This window comes from Oncorhynchus keta, chromosome 36, assembly GCF_023373465.1.
Source record: "Oncorhynchus keta strain PuntledgeMale-10-30-2019 chromosome 36, Oket_V2, whole genome shotgun sequence".
Lineage (NCBI taxonomy): Eukaryota > Metazoa > Chordata > Actinopteri > Salmoniformes > Salmonidae > Oncorhynchus > Oncorhynchus keta.
The window spans coordinates 19,721,619-19,738,118 of record NC_068456.1 but is presented as its reverse complement, the minus strand read 5'-3'; the positions used below and the strand labels follow the sequence as shown (position 1 = coordinate 19,738,118).

At 40.5% G+C, this 16,500-nt stretch overlaps 1 protein-coding gene across 1 annotated transcript in view; it reads right to left on the bottom strand.

Annotated features, from left to right (window-relative positions):
• Positions 1-16,500, bottom strand: part of LOC118369764 (glutamate receptor ionotropic, delta-1-like) — a 353,361-nt gene that overhangs the window by 41,574 nt on the left and 295,287 nt on the right. The window contains exons 5-8 of the mRNA XM_035754436.1: positions 15,220-15,273; positions 5,897-6,070; positions 4,105-4,266; positions 2,429-2,548 (exon numbers count right to left, since the gene is read on the bottom strand). Of these exons, the coding sequence (XP_035610329.1) occupies positions 2,429-2,548; positions 4,105-4,266; positions 5,897-6,070; positions 15,220-15,273 (510 nt within the window). The remainder of the gene's footprint in view (positions 1-2,428; positions 2,549-4,104; positions 4,267-5,896; positions 6,071-15,219; positions 15,274-16,500) is intronic.

The following is a 16,500-nucleotide window of genomic DNA, read 5'->3' as shown; positions in this document are numbered from 1 at the left end:
ACACCTAAGCCAAATTCATAGCAAAAGTCTCATAGCAAAGGGACTGAATACTTACGTAAATAAGTTTTAATTTTTTACATTTTTATACATTTGCAAACATTTCTAAAAACTTGTTTTCGCTTTGTCATTATGGGGTATTGTATTTGATCCATTTTAGAATGAGAGAGTAACGAAACAACATTTGGAAAAAGTCAAGGGGTCTGAATCATTTCTGAATGCACTGTATTTACCCCATCCTACGCTTGACAAGCCATTCCCCTATTCCACCACTTTGCACTGTATGGTCATGGCTGTGTATGCATTTATGCACACTCTCATGCAAACGTTCATATTCATAAATCTCACACTTTGCATGGAAATTATCCTACGCATGTTTTACGTACAAATGATTGCCTACGCATGATTGACAAATGAGGCCCCAGGAACATATGAACAGGTCATTAAAGGGGAAAGAGGAGAGCTACTTGTGTTTTTGTCTATTGTCCCCAGTAAATGGTCATGCTGCTAGAGGAAGGCAGACAGGAATACTGATAATGAACAACAACACTGAATGCATCTGGCATACCATTAGCTGACCCTCCCGTGCCCTGCCTCTAATGATTTCAAGAAACCAGTGTTCCAGTGTTTGTGTGTTCTCTGCATGCTGTCTCTTATGTGTCTGCACCTGTTTTTCAGCACAGGTAGTGTCCTCATCTGACCATGTGTGTAGTATGCATGTAACAATAATAATAATAATTGATTACATTTGCAAAGCGCATTTCATTATACAGAATAATCTCAAAAGTGCATTAAATAGAAATATACGTATATATTTTTTTCCTACACTGTGTGTGTGTGTGTGTGTGTGTGTGTGTGTGTGTGTGTGTGTGTGTGTGTGTGTGTGTGTGTGTGTGTGTGTGTGTGTGTGTGTGTGTGTGTGTGTGAGCATGAGTGTGTGTGATTTCCGCATTTGCTAATGGCCATATTATGATGAATTGGCTTCATAACTCCAGTTAGGTAGTCTAGTGATTAAATCTTCATTACAGCGCCCAGTCTCTCCCTGCTCCACATAGATTGCCAGTAAACTAATTTCCTCTTTATTCTGCAGTAATTTTATGACTGAACCAACAGCAAACAACTCTCACAGTACACACAAACAAAGCATACAATTTTCTGGTTAGGGTTAGTTTGTTTTCGCACACCGTCACATCGTTATATCCCAGTTAAGAGACACAAAGGTAACCATGGGATTGAATAAAATATTCAGAAAGAGCTCCCTACACACACACACACACACACACACACACACACACACACACACACACACACACACACACACACACACACACACACACACACACACACACACACACACACACACACACACACACACACACACACACACACACACACACACACCTTGACGTTTGGTCTCCAAATGAATGCTGTCTAATTTCCTCTTGTGGCTCTTCCAATGGAGATACTGACCCACTAATGAGTATCAGAAGTAAATCTGTGATAGCTATTGAAACACTGCACTACACTGTATCTGCAGAACATAGTATGTATCTCTTTAAGCTGGTATCGTTGTCTTGGTCTCAGCTCCACTCTATTGCCTGATGGAGATCTCCAGTAGAGGGCACTCTTCCTCTTGACACTTGACAACTACATTCATACCCCTTGCCTTCTTCCACATTTTGCTGTTACAGGCTGAATTCAAAATTCGATTGAAAATGAAATCCAGAAATATCTCATTTACATAAGTACTCACAACCCTGAGTCAATACTTTGTAGAAGCACCTTTGGTAGTGATTACAGCTGTGAGTCTTTCTGGGTAAGTCTCACCTGGATGTTTCCCATTATTATTTTCTAAATTATTCAAGCTCTGTCAAATTGGTTGTTGATCATTGCTTGACAGTCATTTTCAGGTCTTTCCATAGTTTTCATACCAATCTGTGAATCTGTGTTTGAAATTCACTGCTCGACTGAGGAACCTTACAGGTAATTGTATGTGTGGGGTACATAGAAGAGGTAGTCATTCAAAAATTATGTTAAACACTATTACTGCACACAGAGTGAGTCCATGCAACTTATTATGTGACTTGTTAAGCCATTTTTACTCCTGAACGTATTTAGGCTTGCTATAACAAAGGGTTTGAATACTTATTGACTCAAGACACTTCAACTTTTCATTTGTAAAACATTTGAAAAACATAATTCCACTTTGCCATTATGGTGTATTGTGTCTATGCCAACAATCTTAATTGAATACATTTTTACTTCCGACTATAAAACACAACAAAATGTGTAAAAAGTCAAGCAGTGTGGAAACTTTCTGAGGGCACTGATTGCCTATTTTCTTTCATGAAACGAAACAAAACGTATCAATATGACAAACAAACTGCGAGTGAAACGGGATGTCCATTTGTGTTGTTCAACATTGACTCACCCGTTTGACATCTTTACCAAACGTCTCACTGTAGCTGGTCCCCAGGATCTCAAACTGGACGTGGGAATTGGAACCTCCTGCACGGAAGTCCATCATTCCTGTGAGCCCGGTGATCCGTCTCTATGGCAACAACATAATAACAAGGCTATTTTAAGTGGTCTCTAATTAAACAATAAAAAATCAAATGTACTGTATTTTATAAAGCCCTTTTTGCATCAGCAATTGTCACAAAGTGCTTTACAGATACCCAGCCTAAAACTCCAAGCAATGCCTCCCTAGAAGGCAGGAACCTAGGAAAGTTCAACGCTTTAATATGCTTTGAGAAGTCTATAACATGTTCAGCAATCATCTAAGTTGATTGTTGAACATTTCTGTGAAGTACACTACAACACAACCTATGCATTAGTACCAATGGATCAAGAACCATTCAAATGAGGTGGTTTGGCCAGGATACTTTATACACTCGTACTGAACGGCCTTTAATATAGCTACTACTAGCTGGACCAAGGTTACCAGCTCAATCCTCATACATAGCATTAAGAACCTGATTGTAAGTCAATGATAAGAACATGTGCTGATAACGACATCTACTGGGTTGCAAAATGACGTGCGTTTGATGATGTGCAAAGTAAGTGAAAAAGGCTCAGTGATAAAGATGATCGAGGACTACATGAATAGGAGGGCTGAGCACGCCCCCATTCTAATCAACAGGGCTGTAGTGGAGCAGATTGAGAGCTTCAAGTTCCTTGGTGCCCACATCACCAACACACTAGAATGGTCCAAACACACCAAGACAGTCGTGAAGAGGGCACGACAAAGCCTATTCCCCCTCAGGAAACTAAAAATATTTGGCATGTGTCCTCAGATCCTCAAAAGGTTATACAGCTGCACCATCGAGAGCATTCCTATTGTTTGCATCACCACTTGGTATGGCAACTGCTCGGCCTCCGACCGCAAGGCACTACAGAGGTAGTACGAACGACCCAGTACATCACTGGGGTCAAGCTTCCTGCCATCTAGGACCTCTATACCAGGCGGTGTCAGAGGAAGTCCCTAAATATTGCGAAAGACTCCAGCCACCCTAGTCATAGACTGTTCTCTCTGCTACCGCACAGCAAGCGGAACCGGAGCGCCAAGTCTAGGTCCAAAAGGCTTCTTAACAGTTTTCACAGTACCTGTTCTATTAGGTGCATGTGACAAATAACATTTGATTTGATGGTGCTTGCAATGCCAGGGTGGTGGGTTCAATTCCCATGGGGGACCAATACAAACCAATGAATGCCCCCACTACTGTAAGTCGCTCTGGATAAGAGCTCCTGCTAAATAACTAAATTGGAAGTGAGTGGTTGAGTGAAATTGTGATTAGTCATCATGACTTCAAAAGAGAACCATTATTATTATGGTTGACTTTTTTAAACATTTTCATGAAAACACTTTTGTTAATTTATAAATTATTCACTTTTGAAATTTTAAATCACAGCCTCTAAATTAATGTAATCAAGTATATTTTGTTCCAATATTTTGTTAATTTGGATAAACTCAAAAGATGGAATCATTCTGCTTGTATATCTATTTTCAAAGAGCTTAGATTCATGTGAGAAGAATGCCACATGAGAACGAAAGGAATCCATTTCTATGTAATATGACTTAGTCTGCAATGTCGTGTGGTGCCCTACCTTCTGGATGGTGTCCAGCATAGACCAGCCTCCATTCCAAGGCTTGGTGGACTTCCTCATGCAGTTCAGACTGGCCATGCTATGCCACTTCCTGTCCTCCAGCTTACTGTAGAAGGCGTTGGCCAACATCAGCACACTGTCATACAGGTACAAGCTGGAGACCTGGGGAGAAACAACACATCAAAATATATTCTATGAAAGGTGTTGAGCAGAATCAGCAGTGACATGCAACTATTATCCTAGTTTGAGATTTTGTAGGGAAAAACTCCCAAAACGAGATACTCAAAAGTACTTGTTGAACCGTGTGAAGGTTGACAAGACCAACATAAAAGCAGCTCCTGCCACTGCCCCTGTGAGGTTTTGGGGAAATTAAGTTCTCAGTAGGGAATATACACTTTTCCCAGCATGGCCACAGAATGAAAGGGAGAGACAGACCCATGGTGCTATTCACCTGGGGAGCAGAACACACCCGGTCTGACACTGCAACGACAGCTTTTATGTTACAGACAAGAGATATGAAAGACCACAAGTTTTTTTATGATAGAAAAATACATGTCTGTTGAAATGCCACAGACCATTTGTGGTCCAGCTTTTCTAACTTGTCTGTAGGAAATTGTGATTGTGATTTATTGAAGGAACACTGGACAAAGACGAGCCCAAACACGTTCCCTGGAATTTTCTGTTGGTATACAAATAGGTGCAATGGATGCCTGAGTCCACAGCATGCTTTCGATATGAGGGACACCAACAATGGCATGTATGAATGGCAGGGAACAGCAACAACATGAGAAATATTTTCTGAATGCCACCATTCCTCAGGCACCCCAGTCACAGACTGTTCACTCGACTACTGCATGGCAAGCGGTACCGGAGCGCCAAGTCTAGGACCAAAAGGCTTTTCAACAGCTTTTACCCCCAATCCACAAGAGTCCTGAACAGGTTTTCAAATGGCTACCTGGGCTATTTGCATTGTGTCCCTTGCCCCCCAATCCCTCTTTTAGGCTGCTGCTACTCTCTGTTTATCATATATGCATAGTCACTTTAACCAGACATTCATGTACATACTACCTCAATTAGCCCGACCAACCGGTGACCCCACACAATGGCTACCTGGACTATCTGCATGTCCTGCCACCCACCACCTGTCAACCACTCTTTTACGCTACTGCTACTTTCTATGTATCACATATGCATAGTCACTTTAAACATACATGCATGCACATACTCAATCAGCCCGACTAACTGGTGCCTGTATATAGCCTGGCTACTGTTATAGCCTTGCTACTGTATATAGCCTGGCTACTGTTATAGCCTTGCTACTGTATATAGCCTGGCTACTGTTATAGCCTTGCTACTGTATATAGCCTGGCTACTGTTATAGCCTTGCTACTATCTGTCCTAAACAGTGTTCTACACTAGCTATGGAGCCTGCATAGTAAGTCACGGTCACTGCACACTAGATGGAATACAGAGAACATTTCTAAGACATTTGTAATGTTGGAAATCTGTGTGGCTGTGCAGCCCTGTGTAATCTGGTGATGGTGACAGACTGAGGGTTTTAACATTGAAGGAAATGACACCGTGTTAGAATGATGACAGCGTTCAATGTTGTCATGGCGCTGACGGGCAACTCACTCTGGTCGCCCTTCAGTATTGTTTTGGTCATGGTCATGTTTCGTCAGTACGTGGGGTGATATTGGGTGAATGACAAAGTACTCTGTGGAGTTCACTGATGGTGTGGATATATGGTGTGGCTGACGGTCATTAATAAAGTAATCTCAGTCACACTGACCTCCAGGGACTGCAGGTAGCCCTCCTGGGGGTCACAGAGCAGGGAGGAGATGCGGTGGTTGTTCCTCATGCAGCGGATGTTGGTGTCTCTCCACAGAGGGAAGATCTGACGTATAACGGTCATCCGGCCCAACGAACTGTGGACCAACTCCATGATTTCTGTGTCACTCACCTCCTGCGGCAAAGAAGAGAGGAAGGGGTGGGAGGGTTCATGGTCAAAACCATGAAAAGAAATCTAATAATTTACTAAAACGTTCACACTCTGTAGAAAGTGGTCTAAAATGGTCTATTCACACTTTCATTATAGGACTAGGTACAAAGTGAATTTTGTTACCAGTTCGTGTAACAGTTGAGTATTAGTAGGATTAATCAATAGACCAATCAATAAATGCAAGCAATAAACACTCTTTCCAAAGTCAGGTTTTCAATTAGTTTTCAGCTGAATATGGATTGGGATCATCACTGTCTGATATCTCTCTGTTCCTCTGATCCAGGTATTCCCAAACTGGGGTACGCACAATGCGTTCAGGGGGGTGCCAAATAAAAATGTGATTCACATTTTCAGACAGTCCATTTATATTTTCCAACGGGGCTATTCATTAAAACATGATCTAGTGTTCAGCGAAATAACAACACAATGTCAAATACAGGTACCCTAGTCAAATACTTAACATCCAACCACATTAATCTTTACTCTCTCGCCGGAATTCCACTAACGGTCCGCATGTAGCCAAACGTAGCTGCTGCTCATTCCGTTTGCTTGAAAATTGGTTTTAAAAAAAGTAAGGCCCACGTCCATAGAGACACATTCCAGCTCTACTGGTAGTACAGTGATTCTACATTTGTTGTTAGCCCAGCTAGCATGGACACTGACAGCTGTGAATCTGATGCAGCTGAAGAGCTACTGCCCCCTTACCCGGGAAAGCACCGAACAACAGACAGGGACGTTGGACCATCAAAGAGGCGCAAATATGATGAGAACTACATTGATTTGGGCTTCACTTATATTGGGAGTAGTGCCTTTCCTCATCCACAGTGTGTTATATGTGCAAAAGTACTACCTCACAACTCGATGAAACCTTCACTCTTGAAAAATAAGCCACAGGGGTTTTTGGAGCGAGAATTAAGATGACTTCCGAGTCAAAAGCTAAACTAAAGCTTACGAACAATGTCAAATGTGATATAGCGTAGCACCTGAGTGAGTTGGGTGCACAATTACGCAGGTACTTTCCCGAAACGGATGACACAACCAACTGGATTCTTTATCCCTTTCATGCCCTGCCTCCAGGCCACTTACTGATATCTGAACAAGAGAGCCTCATTGAAATTGCAACAAGTGGTTCTGCGAAAATGGAATTTAATCAGAAGCCACTGCCAGATTTCTGGATTGGGCCGCGCTCAGAGTATCCTGCCTTGGCAAATCGCTCTTTGCAAACATGTACCTATGTGAGAGTGGATTCTCAGCCCTCACTAGCATGAGGCACAGACTGTGTGTGGAAATTATTTAAGACTGAGAGTCTCTCCAATACAACCCAACATTGCAGAGTTATGTGCATCCTTTCAAGCACACCCTTCTCATTAACCTGTGGTGAGTTATTCACAATTTTCGAATAACAAATCAAGTTTCATATCGAAGATGACTAAATAAAAAGCAAAATGATTGATTATTATTATATGATTATTTGTGCCGTCGTCCTATAAGACCTCTTTATCACTTCCCACGAGCCGGGTTGTGACAAACTCACACTCATTCTTATGTTTAATAAATATATTGTGTGTGTGTGGCAGGCTTACAATGATGGCAAAAAACAACATTTGAGAGTGCATTGACCCTGGTGCTAGAGGGGGTACACATCTGGAGGTTGAATGTTTTAAGGGGTATGAGACTTCTAAAAAGTGTGGGAACCACTGCTTTGATCAATTGACAAATAAACATCAACACTCCTTCAATTTCTTAGAATCATAGAGCATACACCAAACAGCTGTGGGTATGAAGGAAACTCATAAGTCATGTATGCAGACAGGGGTGATACAGTTATGGGTGAGAGGAATGAGTACAGGGCCAGACAGGGGATGACCTATGAAGGGTCAGATCAATAGTAATGAGAGCCAGAGCTGGACAGCAGTCAATGATTTGCCAATCAACCAGCATTGGGGTCAAACACCACAGTAATGAGGCAACTGACAGTTCAAACGTATTTGTGCTTCTCCGCCTCTCTCTCTCGATCTGGCCAAGTCCAAATTTTCTCTCTCAGACATCTCCAAGCCTCTGTTTCCCGTTAGCTGTCTCTCTGTCTCGCTTTCTCCCTTTTTTTATTTTTAACATTGTGTCGATTTATCTCGCTCTCCTTGGCCTTTTGTTCTCTCTATCTCACCATCCAAGCTCATTCATTCCTTCGAGAAATGCATAACTGTTATGCAACAAGCATACAACCTCATCAATAATTTACTGGGTGTGTACTTTACTGCTTTTAGAAAGATGTACATGTATTTTTATACAGCACAAACACACTACACTATGAGTCATACAAACAGAATTTTGTAGGTGTTAAGTGTTTAAGTTTCCTCTTGACAGCCAGTCAACTGTAAACAATGGCTATTCATGAGGTGCTGTGTTGCATTAATCGGGTGGAATATGCCGCAGGATCCATGGAGGTGTGACTTCCCGTTCAGGGCCGTCCTTCCGTCCTTCCTGTTCCACCACCACCACAGGTTACGTCTGTGACATCACATCACACTGCAGTGACCTTGATGAAGCCATTTTACTAACAAGACAACAATGACCATAGATTAGGGGTTTTACATAAATGCATGGGCCCTTAAAGGGGCACTCAGTTGTCAATTTATGGACTTATAAATGAATGATATGTACCCATTAATTAATGAAGAATATAAATTATAAATGCGTCATGAGCTTAGTCCAAGTGTTGTACCCCATTAGAACCAAAATATTGATTGTTTACAAACAAGCGATTATTATATATGCCTCATGAGCTTAGTTCAACTGTTGTAAAACTGCTTGTTTTCCTCTAAGGTTTGTAAATAAAGTCAATGTAAACACACACTATCTAGCCTCTCAACATGGTTACAACTCTAATTTTTATATCACGGATGGTCAGTCCTTGCATCAATAGCTCTGTCTATGAACTGATGAACTGTTACATCTTTCCAGCCCCATCCCTCAGCTTTTTACCCAAACAAGTGCAGGGAAACGCTTTGCTATTGTTTCCACTGCTGATCGCCGCTTTATGCTTCAAATGGCAAGGTCTTAGTATTTTAACGGGGTGGGAGGAAGTTTGGGTATGCAAGGAAAGAACATTGGTGGGTTACCCTTAGAGTTTGTTGATCCGTATGGCACCACTCTAACACAATGTGACTAACATCCACTATCGTGTTACTCTGTAATACAATTTCAGTACAGGTCAAAACCGTTATTATAGAGCTAATACATAGCAGAATGGATGAATGTGAGAGAGATCAGCTGTTTATGCATTCAGTGTGAACATACACTTTGAGGGGAAAACAATAGCAAAATTCAGATGACCTAGAAATGACCTGGGTAAATTGACCTAGTCAAGACAGGAAACCCAAAATTCAACAGAGGGTAGTTTCAATGACACACATCATCTAAATACATTAATCAAATCAAGCCTGGCTGACAGCTAAATTATCCTCAATAAGCCGCTCAATCATGTTATTAATCTTTCAAGATATATAAATAAAGAAATCCTGGTAATCACCATGGAGATTTAATTAGGAGTTAAGGTGCTTTTTGTTCTTCAACTTTAGACATGTATGCTGAGCAGCTCAGAGACTAAGGGAAGGACTGGGAGGGGATCTCTGGGATGATCCCTCAACCCTAGTCTCTCTCTCCTCTCTCTCTCTCTCTCTCTCTCTCTCTCTCTCTCTCTCTCTCTCTCTCTCTCTCTCTCTCTCTCTCTCTCTCTCTCTCTCTCTCTCTCTCTCTCTCTCTCTCTCTCTCTCTCTCTCTCTCATATATAGTGCAAATTACAGTATGTGATGGAGCATACATTACTATGGTTAACTAAAGTGCTTGTCTATTTCCGACTCAATGATTTATTACAGTTTTTTGTCTAACTATGTTAATGTAAAATACACATACCTAATAAAAAAATACTGTCTTTGGATAGTAGAATGTGTTTTATTTCCCTCTACTATGCCCACTGTTGTTTCACAGATAGTGTCAACATTATCCGTTTCCATCCCAACATTTGTCGGGCAGTTACCACGGACAATCAGTCATATCATCCCTGTCCTCCTTGACTCTGGCTGTCACGCCGCGTGACTCTAATCCATCACACACAGACTCAGGTGTCACCTACTCTCTTTTTTTGTGAAAAAACAAATCCTGTTTGACTGCGTCATCCATCCATCCAGAAAGTACCACCAGAGAGTGTCAACCACCCTCCCCTGTGCCAACATCACACCCTGGTTTGGCTGATGATTTAGAGACAAGGATGCCTTGTTACTTCCTCCCACAAACATCAATCAATGATTTGTAACTGATCCTGTCTTGTGGTGAAGAAAGTGGAAGATTGACCAAATTTGGTATCAACAATTGCTGAAGTATAACATGACAAACCATCTCTTTTACTCTGCACCATTATAATTCTCACAACTTTTCAGTAAATGTTCTTCTTTCTCTCCCTCTCTCCTCTACATCCATTCTCTACTTCAGCTCTCCTATCAGTGCCTTTCTCACCAGTTAAAGACCCAGTGCAGTCCAAATTCAGTTTTTCCTGTGTTTTATATCATATTGTACAACAGCTGATGAAACTAACACTGTAAAGGTATAAGTGTTATTTCCTGATAGTTGCTGGTTGAAAATACAATCTACACAGGACCTTCTAATCAGCAGGTTTGTATGGGTTTCGGCTTTCCATGGTGACATCGACATGTGGTTAAATTGATTAGACCAATAACAAAGAGTTCCAAAACTCTCTGCCAATAACATCTTGTTTTCAGTTTTCCCCTTCCCACTCAGAATACTCCCAGACAGTGCTAGCTAAATTCTTGCTTGAGAAATAGTATTTTGCTAAAAAGCCCATTTTAATTTAAATCCAATTGGGAAAGGGAAATACAATACCTAGTCAGCTGAACAACTAAATGCATTCAACTGAAATGTGTCTTCTGCATTTAACCCAACCCCTCTGAACAGAGCAGTGCGGGGGGCTGCCTTAACTGACATCAATGTCACTGGCGCCTGGGGAACAGTGGGTGAACTGCCTTGCTCAGTGGCAGAATGACAGATATTTACCTTGTCAGCTTGGGGATTCGATCCAGCAATCTTTCGGATTCTGGCCCAATGCTCCTACCCGCCAGGCTACCTGCCGCCCCTTACAGTAAGGTACTTAATTGTTACCCAGAAACTATTTGATGTTGATATAAAAATGGCTGCATTGGCCTTTAACTCTTCATATGAACTCATTCTGAACTGACTTTTGTTAGCAGTGACAATAGATTATCATAGCTGGTTGTGGTGGCTGATGAGACCTCGCTGCAGCCTCCATGTCCTAGTTAGCGCCGAGGCCCAGGGGGCAGAGAACTGACAGAGACAACCCCTCCTCTCCTGATGCCAGCCTGTCTGGCTTAAATGCATCACAGGGACCAGTGGAACACAGAAGCGTAGAACACAGGGCCTGGAGATTGCCTGGCTAAAATGGTTGCCCCCGCCCAGTCACAACACATAGTAATCATACTGGGGCATGGGGAATATATTTTAATCAGGATTAGGGGAAAGATGAACAGCGCAAAGTACAGAGAGATCCTTGATGAAAACCTGCTCCAGAGTCCTCAGACCTCCGACTGGGGCGAAAGTTCACCTTCCAACAGGACAACGACCCCAAACACACAGCCAAGACAACGCGATGTGGCTTCGCAACAAGTCTTCCAGTTTTTTAAATTTATAATACATATGCAAACATTTGTAAAAAAACAGTTTTTGCTTCGTCATTATTAGGTATAGTGTATAGATTGATGAGGGGGAAAAATATTTAATCCAATTTAGAATAAGGCTGTAACGTAACAAAATGTGGAAAAGTTGAAGGGGTCTGAATACTTTCGGAATGCACTGTACATAGTGATTGAGAGTAAACTATAAGTAGGCTTATTAAGTGAATACTTTCAGAATGCACTATATATAGTGATTGAGAGTAAACTATAAGTAGGCTTATTAAGTGAATACTTTCAGAATGCACTATATATAGTGATTGAGAGTGAACTATAAGTGGGCTTATTAAGTGAATACTTTCGGAATGCACTATATATAGTGATTGAGAGTGAACTATAAGTAGGCTTATAAAGTGAATACTTTCGGAATGCACTATATATAGTGATTGAGAGTGAACTATAAGTAGGCTTATTAAGTGAATACTTTCAGAATGCACTATATATAGTGATTGAGAGTGAACTATAAGTGGGCTTATTAAGTGAATACTTTCAGAATGCACTATATATAGTGATTGAGAGTGAACTATAAGTAGGCTTATTAAGTGAATACTTTCAGAATGCACTATATATAGTGATTGAGAGTGAACTATAAGTAGGCTTATTAAGTGAATACTTTCGGAATGCACTATATATAGTGATTGAGAGTGAACTATAAGTAGGCTTATTAAGTGAATACTTTCAGAATGCACTATATATAGTGATTGAGATTGAACTATAAGTAGGCTTATTAAGTGAATACTTTCGGAATGCACTATATATAGTGATTGAGAGTGAACTATAAGTAGGCTTATTAAGTGAATACTTTCAGAATGCACTATATATAGTGATTGAGATTGAACTATAAGTAGGCTTATTAAGTGAATACTTTCGGAATGCACTATATATAGTGATTGAGAGTGAACTATAAGTAGGCTTATTAAGTGAATACTTTCAGAATGCACTATATATAGTGATTGAGAGTGAACTATAAGTAGGCTTAGTAAGTGAATACTTTTGGAAATGCACTGTATATAGTGATTGAGAGTGAACTATAAGTAGGCTTAGTAAGTGAATACTTTCGGAATGCACTATATATAGTGATAGAGATTGAACTATAAGTAGGCTTATTAAGTGAATACTTTTGGAAATGCACTGTATATAGTGATTGAGAGTAAACTATAAGTAGGCTTATTAAGTGAATACTTTTGGAAATGCACTGTATATAGTGATTGAGAGTGAACTATCAGTAGGCTTATTAAGTGAATACTTTCAGAATGCACTATATATAGTGATTGAGAGTGAACTATAAGTAGGCTTATTAAGTGAATACTTTCAGAATGCACTATATATAGTGATTGAGAGTGAACTATAAGTAGGCTTAGTAAGTGCACCATTTCAGCTCCCACTCTTCTAATTAGAAGGCCAATCAAATCATCTGGTATTTTTTTTGGTAAATAGCCAATCACTGTATTTTTTTTACAGGTTTTACGTCAGTATTACAGTATTACACCACCTCCTTTTTTCTCTTCCAAGTTGAATATGTTGTGTACTCCATGTTAAAATACATTGCCAGCATCGAACAAGGCCGATTGAAAAATAGTTTGCCTTTGTCGTTCCCTCCTCAAGGTGATCACAGCGGCATCAGATACACTACCGTTTTGTCCATTAAAATAGCATAACATTGATCAGTGTAGGCATTGTTAATGTTGTAAATGGCTGGTGTAACTGGAAACGTAACTGGAAACGGCTGATTTTTAACAGAATATCTACAGTTGAAGTCGGAAGTTAACATACACTTAGATTGGAGTCATTAAAACTTGTTTTTTCAAAGGTGGACAGTTTTATTGCTTCTTTAATCAGAACAACAGTTTTCAGCTGTGCTAACATAATTTCAAAAGGGTTTTCTGATGATCAATTAGCCTTTTAAAATGATCAACTTGGATTAGCTAACACAACATGCCATTGGAACAGTGATGGTTGCTGATAATGGGCCTCTGTACGCCTATGTATATATTCCATAACAAATCGGCCGTTTCCAGCTACAATAGTCATTTACAACATTAACAATGTCTACACTGTATTTCTGAGTGACCCCAAACTTTTGAACGGTAGTGTACGCTTGACTTTCATCGAGAAAGAAAGAGGGGGTGTCATTTCAAAGTACTCAGGTACAGCCCGTCCTATTCATTAATATAGTGAGGAGTGATAACTCAACAATATGCCACATCGTGTCAATCATTAAGGAAGTGATGGAGAAATTAACATGCAATTAGCTCATACATTCTGCTGTCTGATGCTATTAAATCTAATGTCTTGGTGGTGACACTATCATAATTGTCTTAAAGCAAAAAGGAATGTGTTTGCCTGCCACAAAATAAATAACAGATTAACTTTAAATTTTTTACCACTGCGTCTAACAGGAGTTACGGCAGCCTAAATAGGAAGATACTATGAGGTACATTAATAAATCAAATTCACAAGATGAATGTAAGATCAATACATGCATCATGATTAGGATGTTGGAGTCGAGTTGCAAGATAAGGACTTGTCATTCGTATAATGATGAAGATCAGCCCGTTTGTGCACCTTGTCAATGTTTATAACAAAGGAGGCTGCTGAGAGGAGGATGGCTCATAATAATGGCCGGAATGGAGCGAATGGAATGGGTCAAACACCTAGAAACCATGTGTTTGAGGAATTTGATGATATTCTACTCATTCTGCTCCAGCCATTACAACGAGCCCCTCCTCTCCAATTAAGGTGCTTACTAACCTCCTGTTTTACTTTATTTGTAACGCATTCATGCGTGCGTCCGCACGCAAGAACACGTGTGTGTGTGTGTGTGTGCATGTGTGTGCTCATGTGTATGTGTGGGTGAGTTTACTGTGCTTTCGTGGTTAGGTCAATTTTACAGTGTACTCTGTAAGTACATACATGCTAATAAAAGACATCCAGGTATGGTAGGAACATGTTTTTTCCCATTAGCATTGGGACATCAGATGGATTATGGTCCTTCTCGGCAAATCAGCCTGAATCAATGTACCCAGCTGCTCTCAGGCAGGATAGAGAGCACAGTGTTTAGTAGTCACAAAGTGCTTGGCATTTAGTGATGTTAAAGTCCATTTGGAAGACCATTTAGGCCAATCTCATATCAACAAATAACATGTAAAAACCGACTTTGGCTTCCAAAGTGCTGTGAATACGCAATAAACAAGAGTGATTGTCAATATTGTATAAATGTCCTCAGAAAGACAGAAGAGAAGTGGCATGTTGTGAGAGCTTTAATACTGTTTATGAGTCTAAATATGGAGGAGAACAGAGTGAGAGCATTATTGATTTTCATGTATAAATATGCTGTATTGGTTTTGGTCTCACCTCGTTGGCATAAACCCAGTGGCTGTCCTTTGATGCCAGGTTGGTTTCCACAGCCTGTATACAGAGAGAAGAAGGGTGGGACATTAATATTTTCTGTGTTTCACAAAATATTATTTTAACAACATAAGAGTAGTGAGTCCGAACTCAAGTGCATATGCTCAAATGGTTCACCATGGTTACTCATTCCCCATTACTTAGGCTCTTGACAATATTCTGTATGTGCACTCATAATGTGAGTGCTCCGTCGTAATGGTTCTATCACATATCACATGACTATTCACGCATGACATCTGTCATGGTTACCATCTCTACGCTTGTCCTCTTCTGTAAATTGCTGTCATTAGCTTCCAAATGATCCCCTTTGCTATACTGCAACTAAGATTGATAGCCCCATATCATCCTTACATATAACTGCAAAGCTTTCACCATTTTACCTAACAACAGTGTGCTCATCAATAACAGCACCCAGCACAGCCCGAAAGCTGCCGATCGATCTTCTAACCTTGCAAGAGTCATAATTTGATTTTAATGTCCCTCATTTCCAGCTTGGTCTCTGTGAATATTGCAGAGACACCTGAACACAAGAGTAATATTTACCTACACGATTGAAGTGGTCTGCCTCTTACTCACTCTGAAATTAACGGGCCATATGCCATTCAAACACACTTGCATTCAAACAGATAGCCCGCCGCTATCGATAGAGACACAAGAAATATAGCAAACAGCTGCTGGAGTTAGTGACTCTCTACAGACTTATTCAGCAATGTACAAACAATGAACATTGTGTCATTGGATCATATCCTGTGTCTGAGAGTTTGAGCCAAACTATCTCCCACCCAGATGTAGGCAATAGGGTCTTGGAACAGGCAGGTAGATTATCACATAGGTTCTCATAGTTTGACCTACACAGCACAATGCTACTCACCAGACAATAGAAGTGATTTCACAATGCTCGAGTGTTCCAGAAGGAAAAACATAAATTGCAGTGAAACAGTCCTTACCATAGAAGAAATCAACAAACCCATTTGTGCATCTGAGTAATCCATTTAGGCACATACAATACATACTGTTTGGTGCGTATGAAAGCCTGGCAGCAAAAGCCTTGGTCTGGTCCCCAAGGATAACATTGACGTTAGAACGAGCAGACAGTTCTTTGTACTTTTCTTATGAAAACTGTCACATTCTATAATGTAAATAACAAAGTGAAGGGGGCTATGTTAGTGCGCCAGCTGGGTAAAGGTTATGATTGGGGCAAACGGTCCTCCTAGTTTAGCCTCAGTT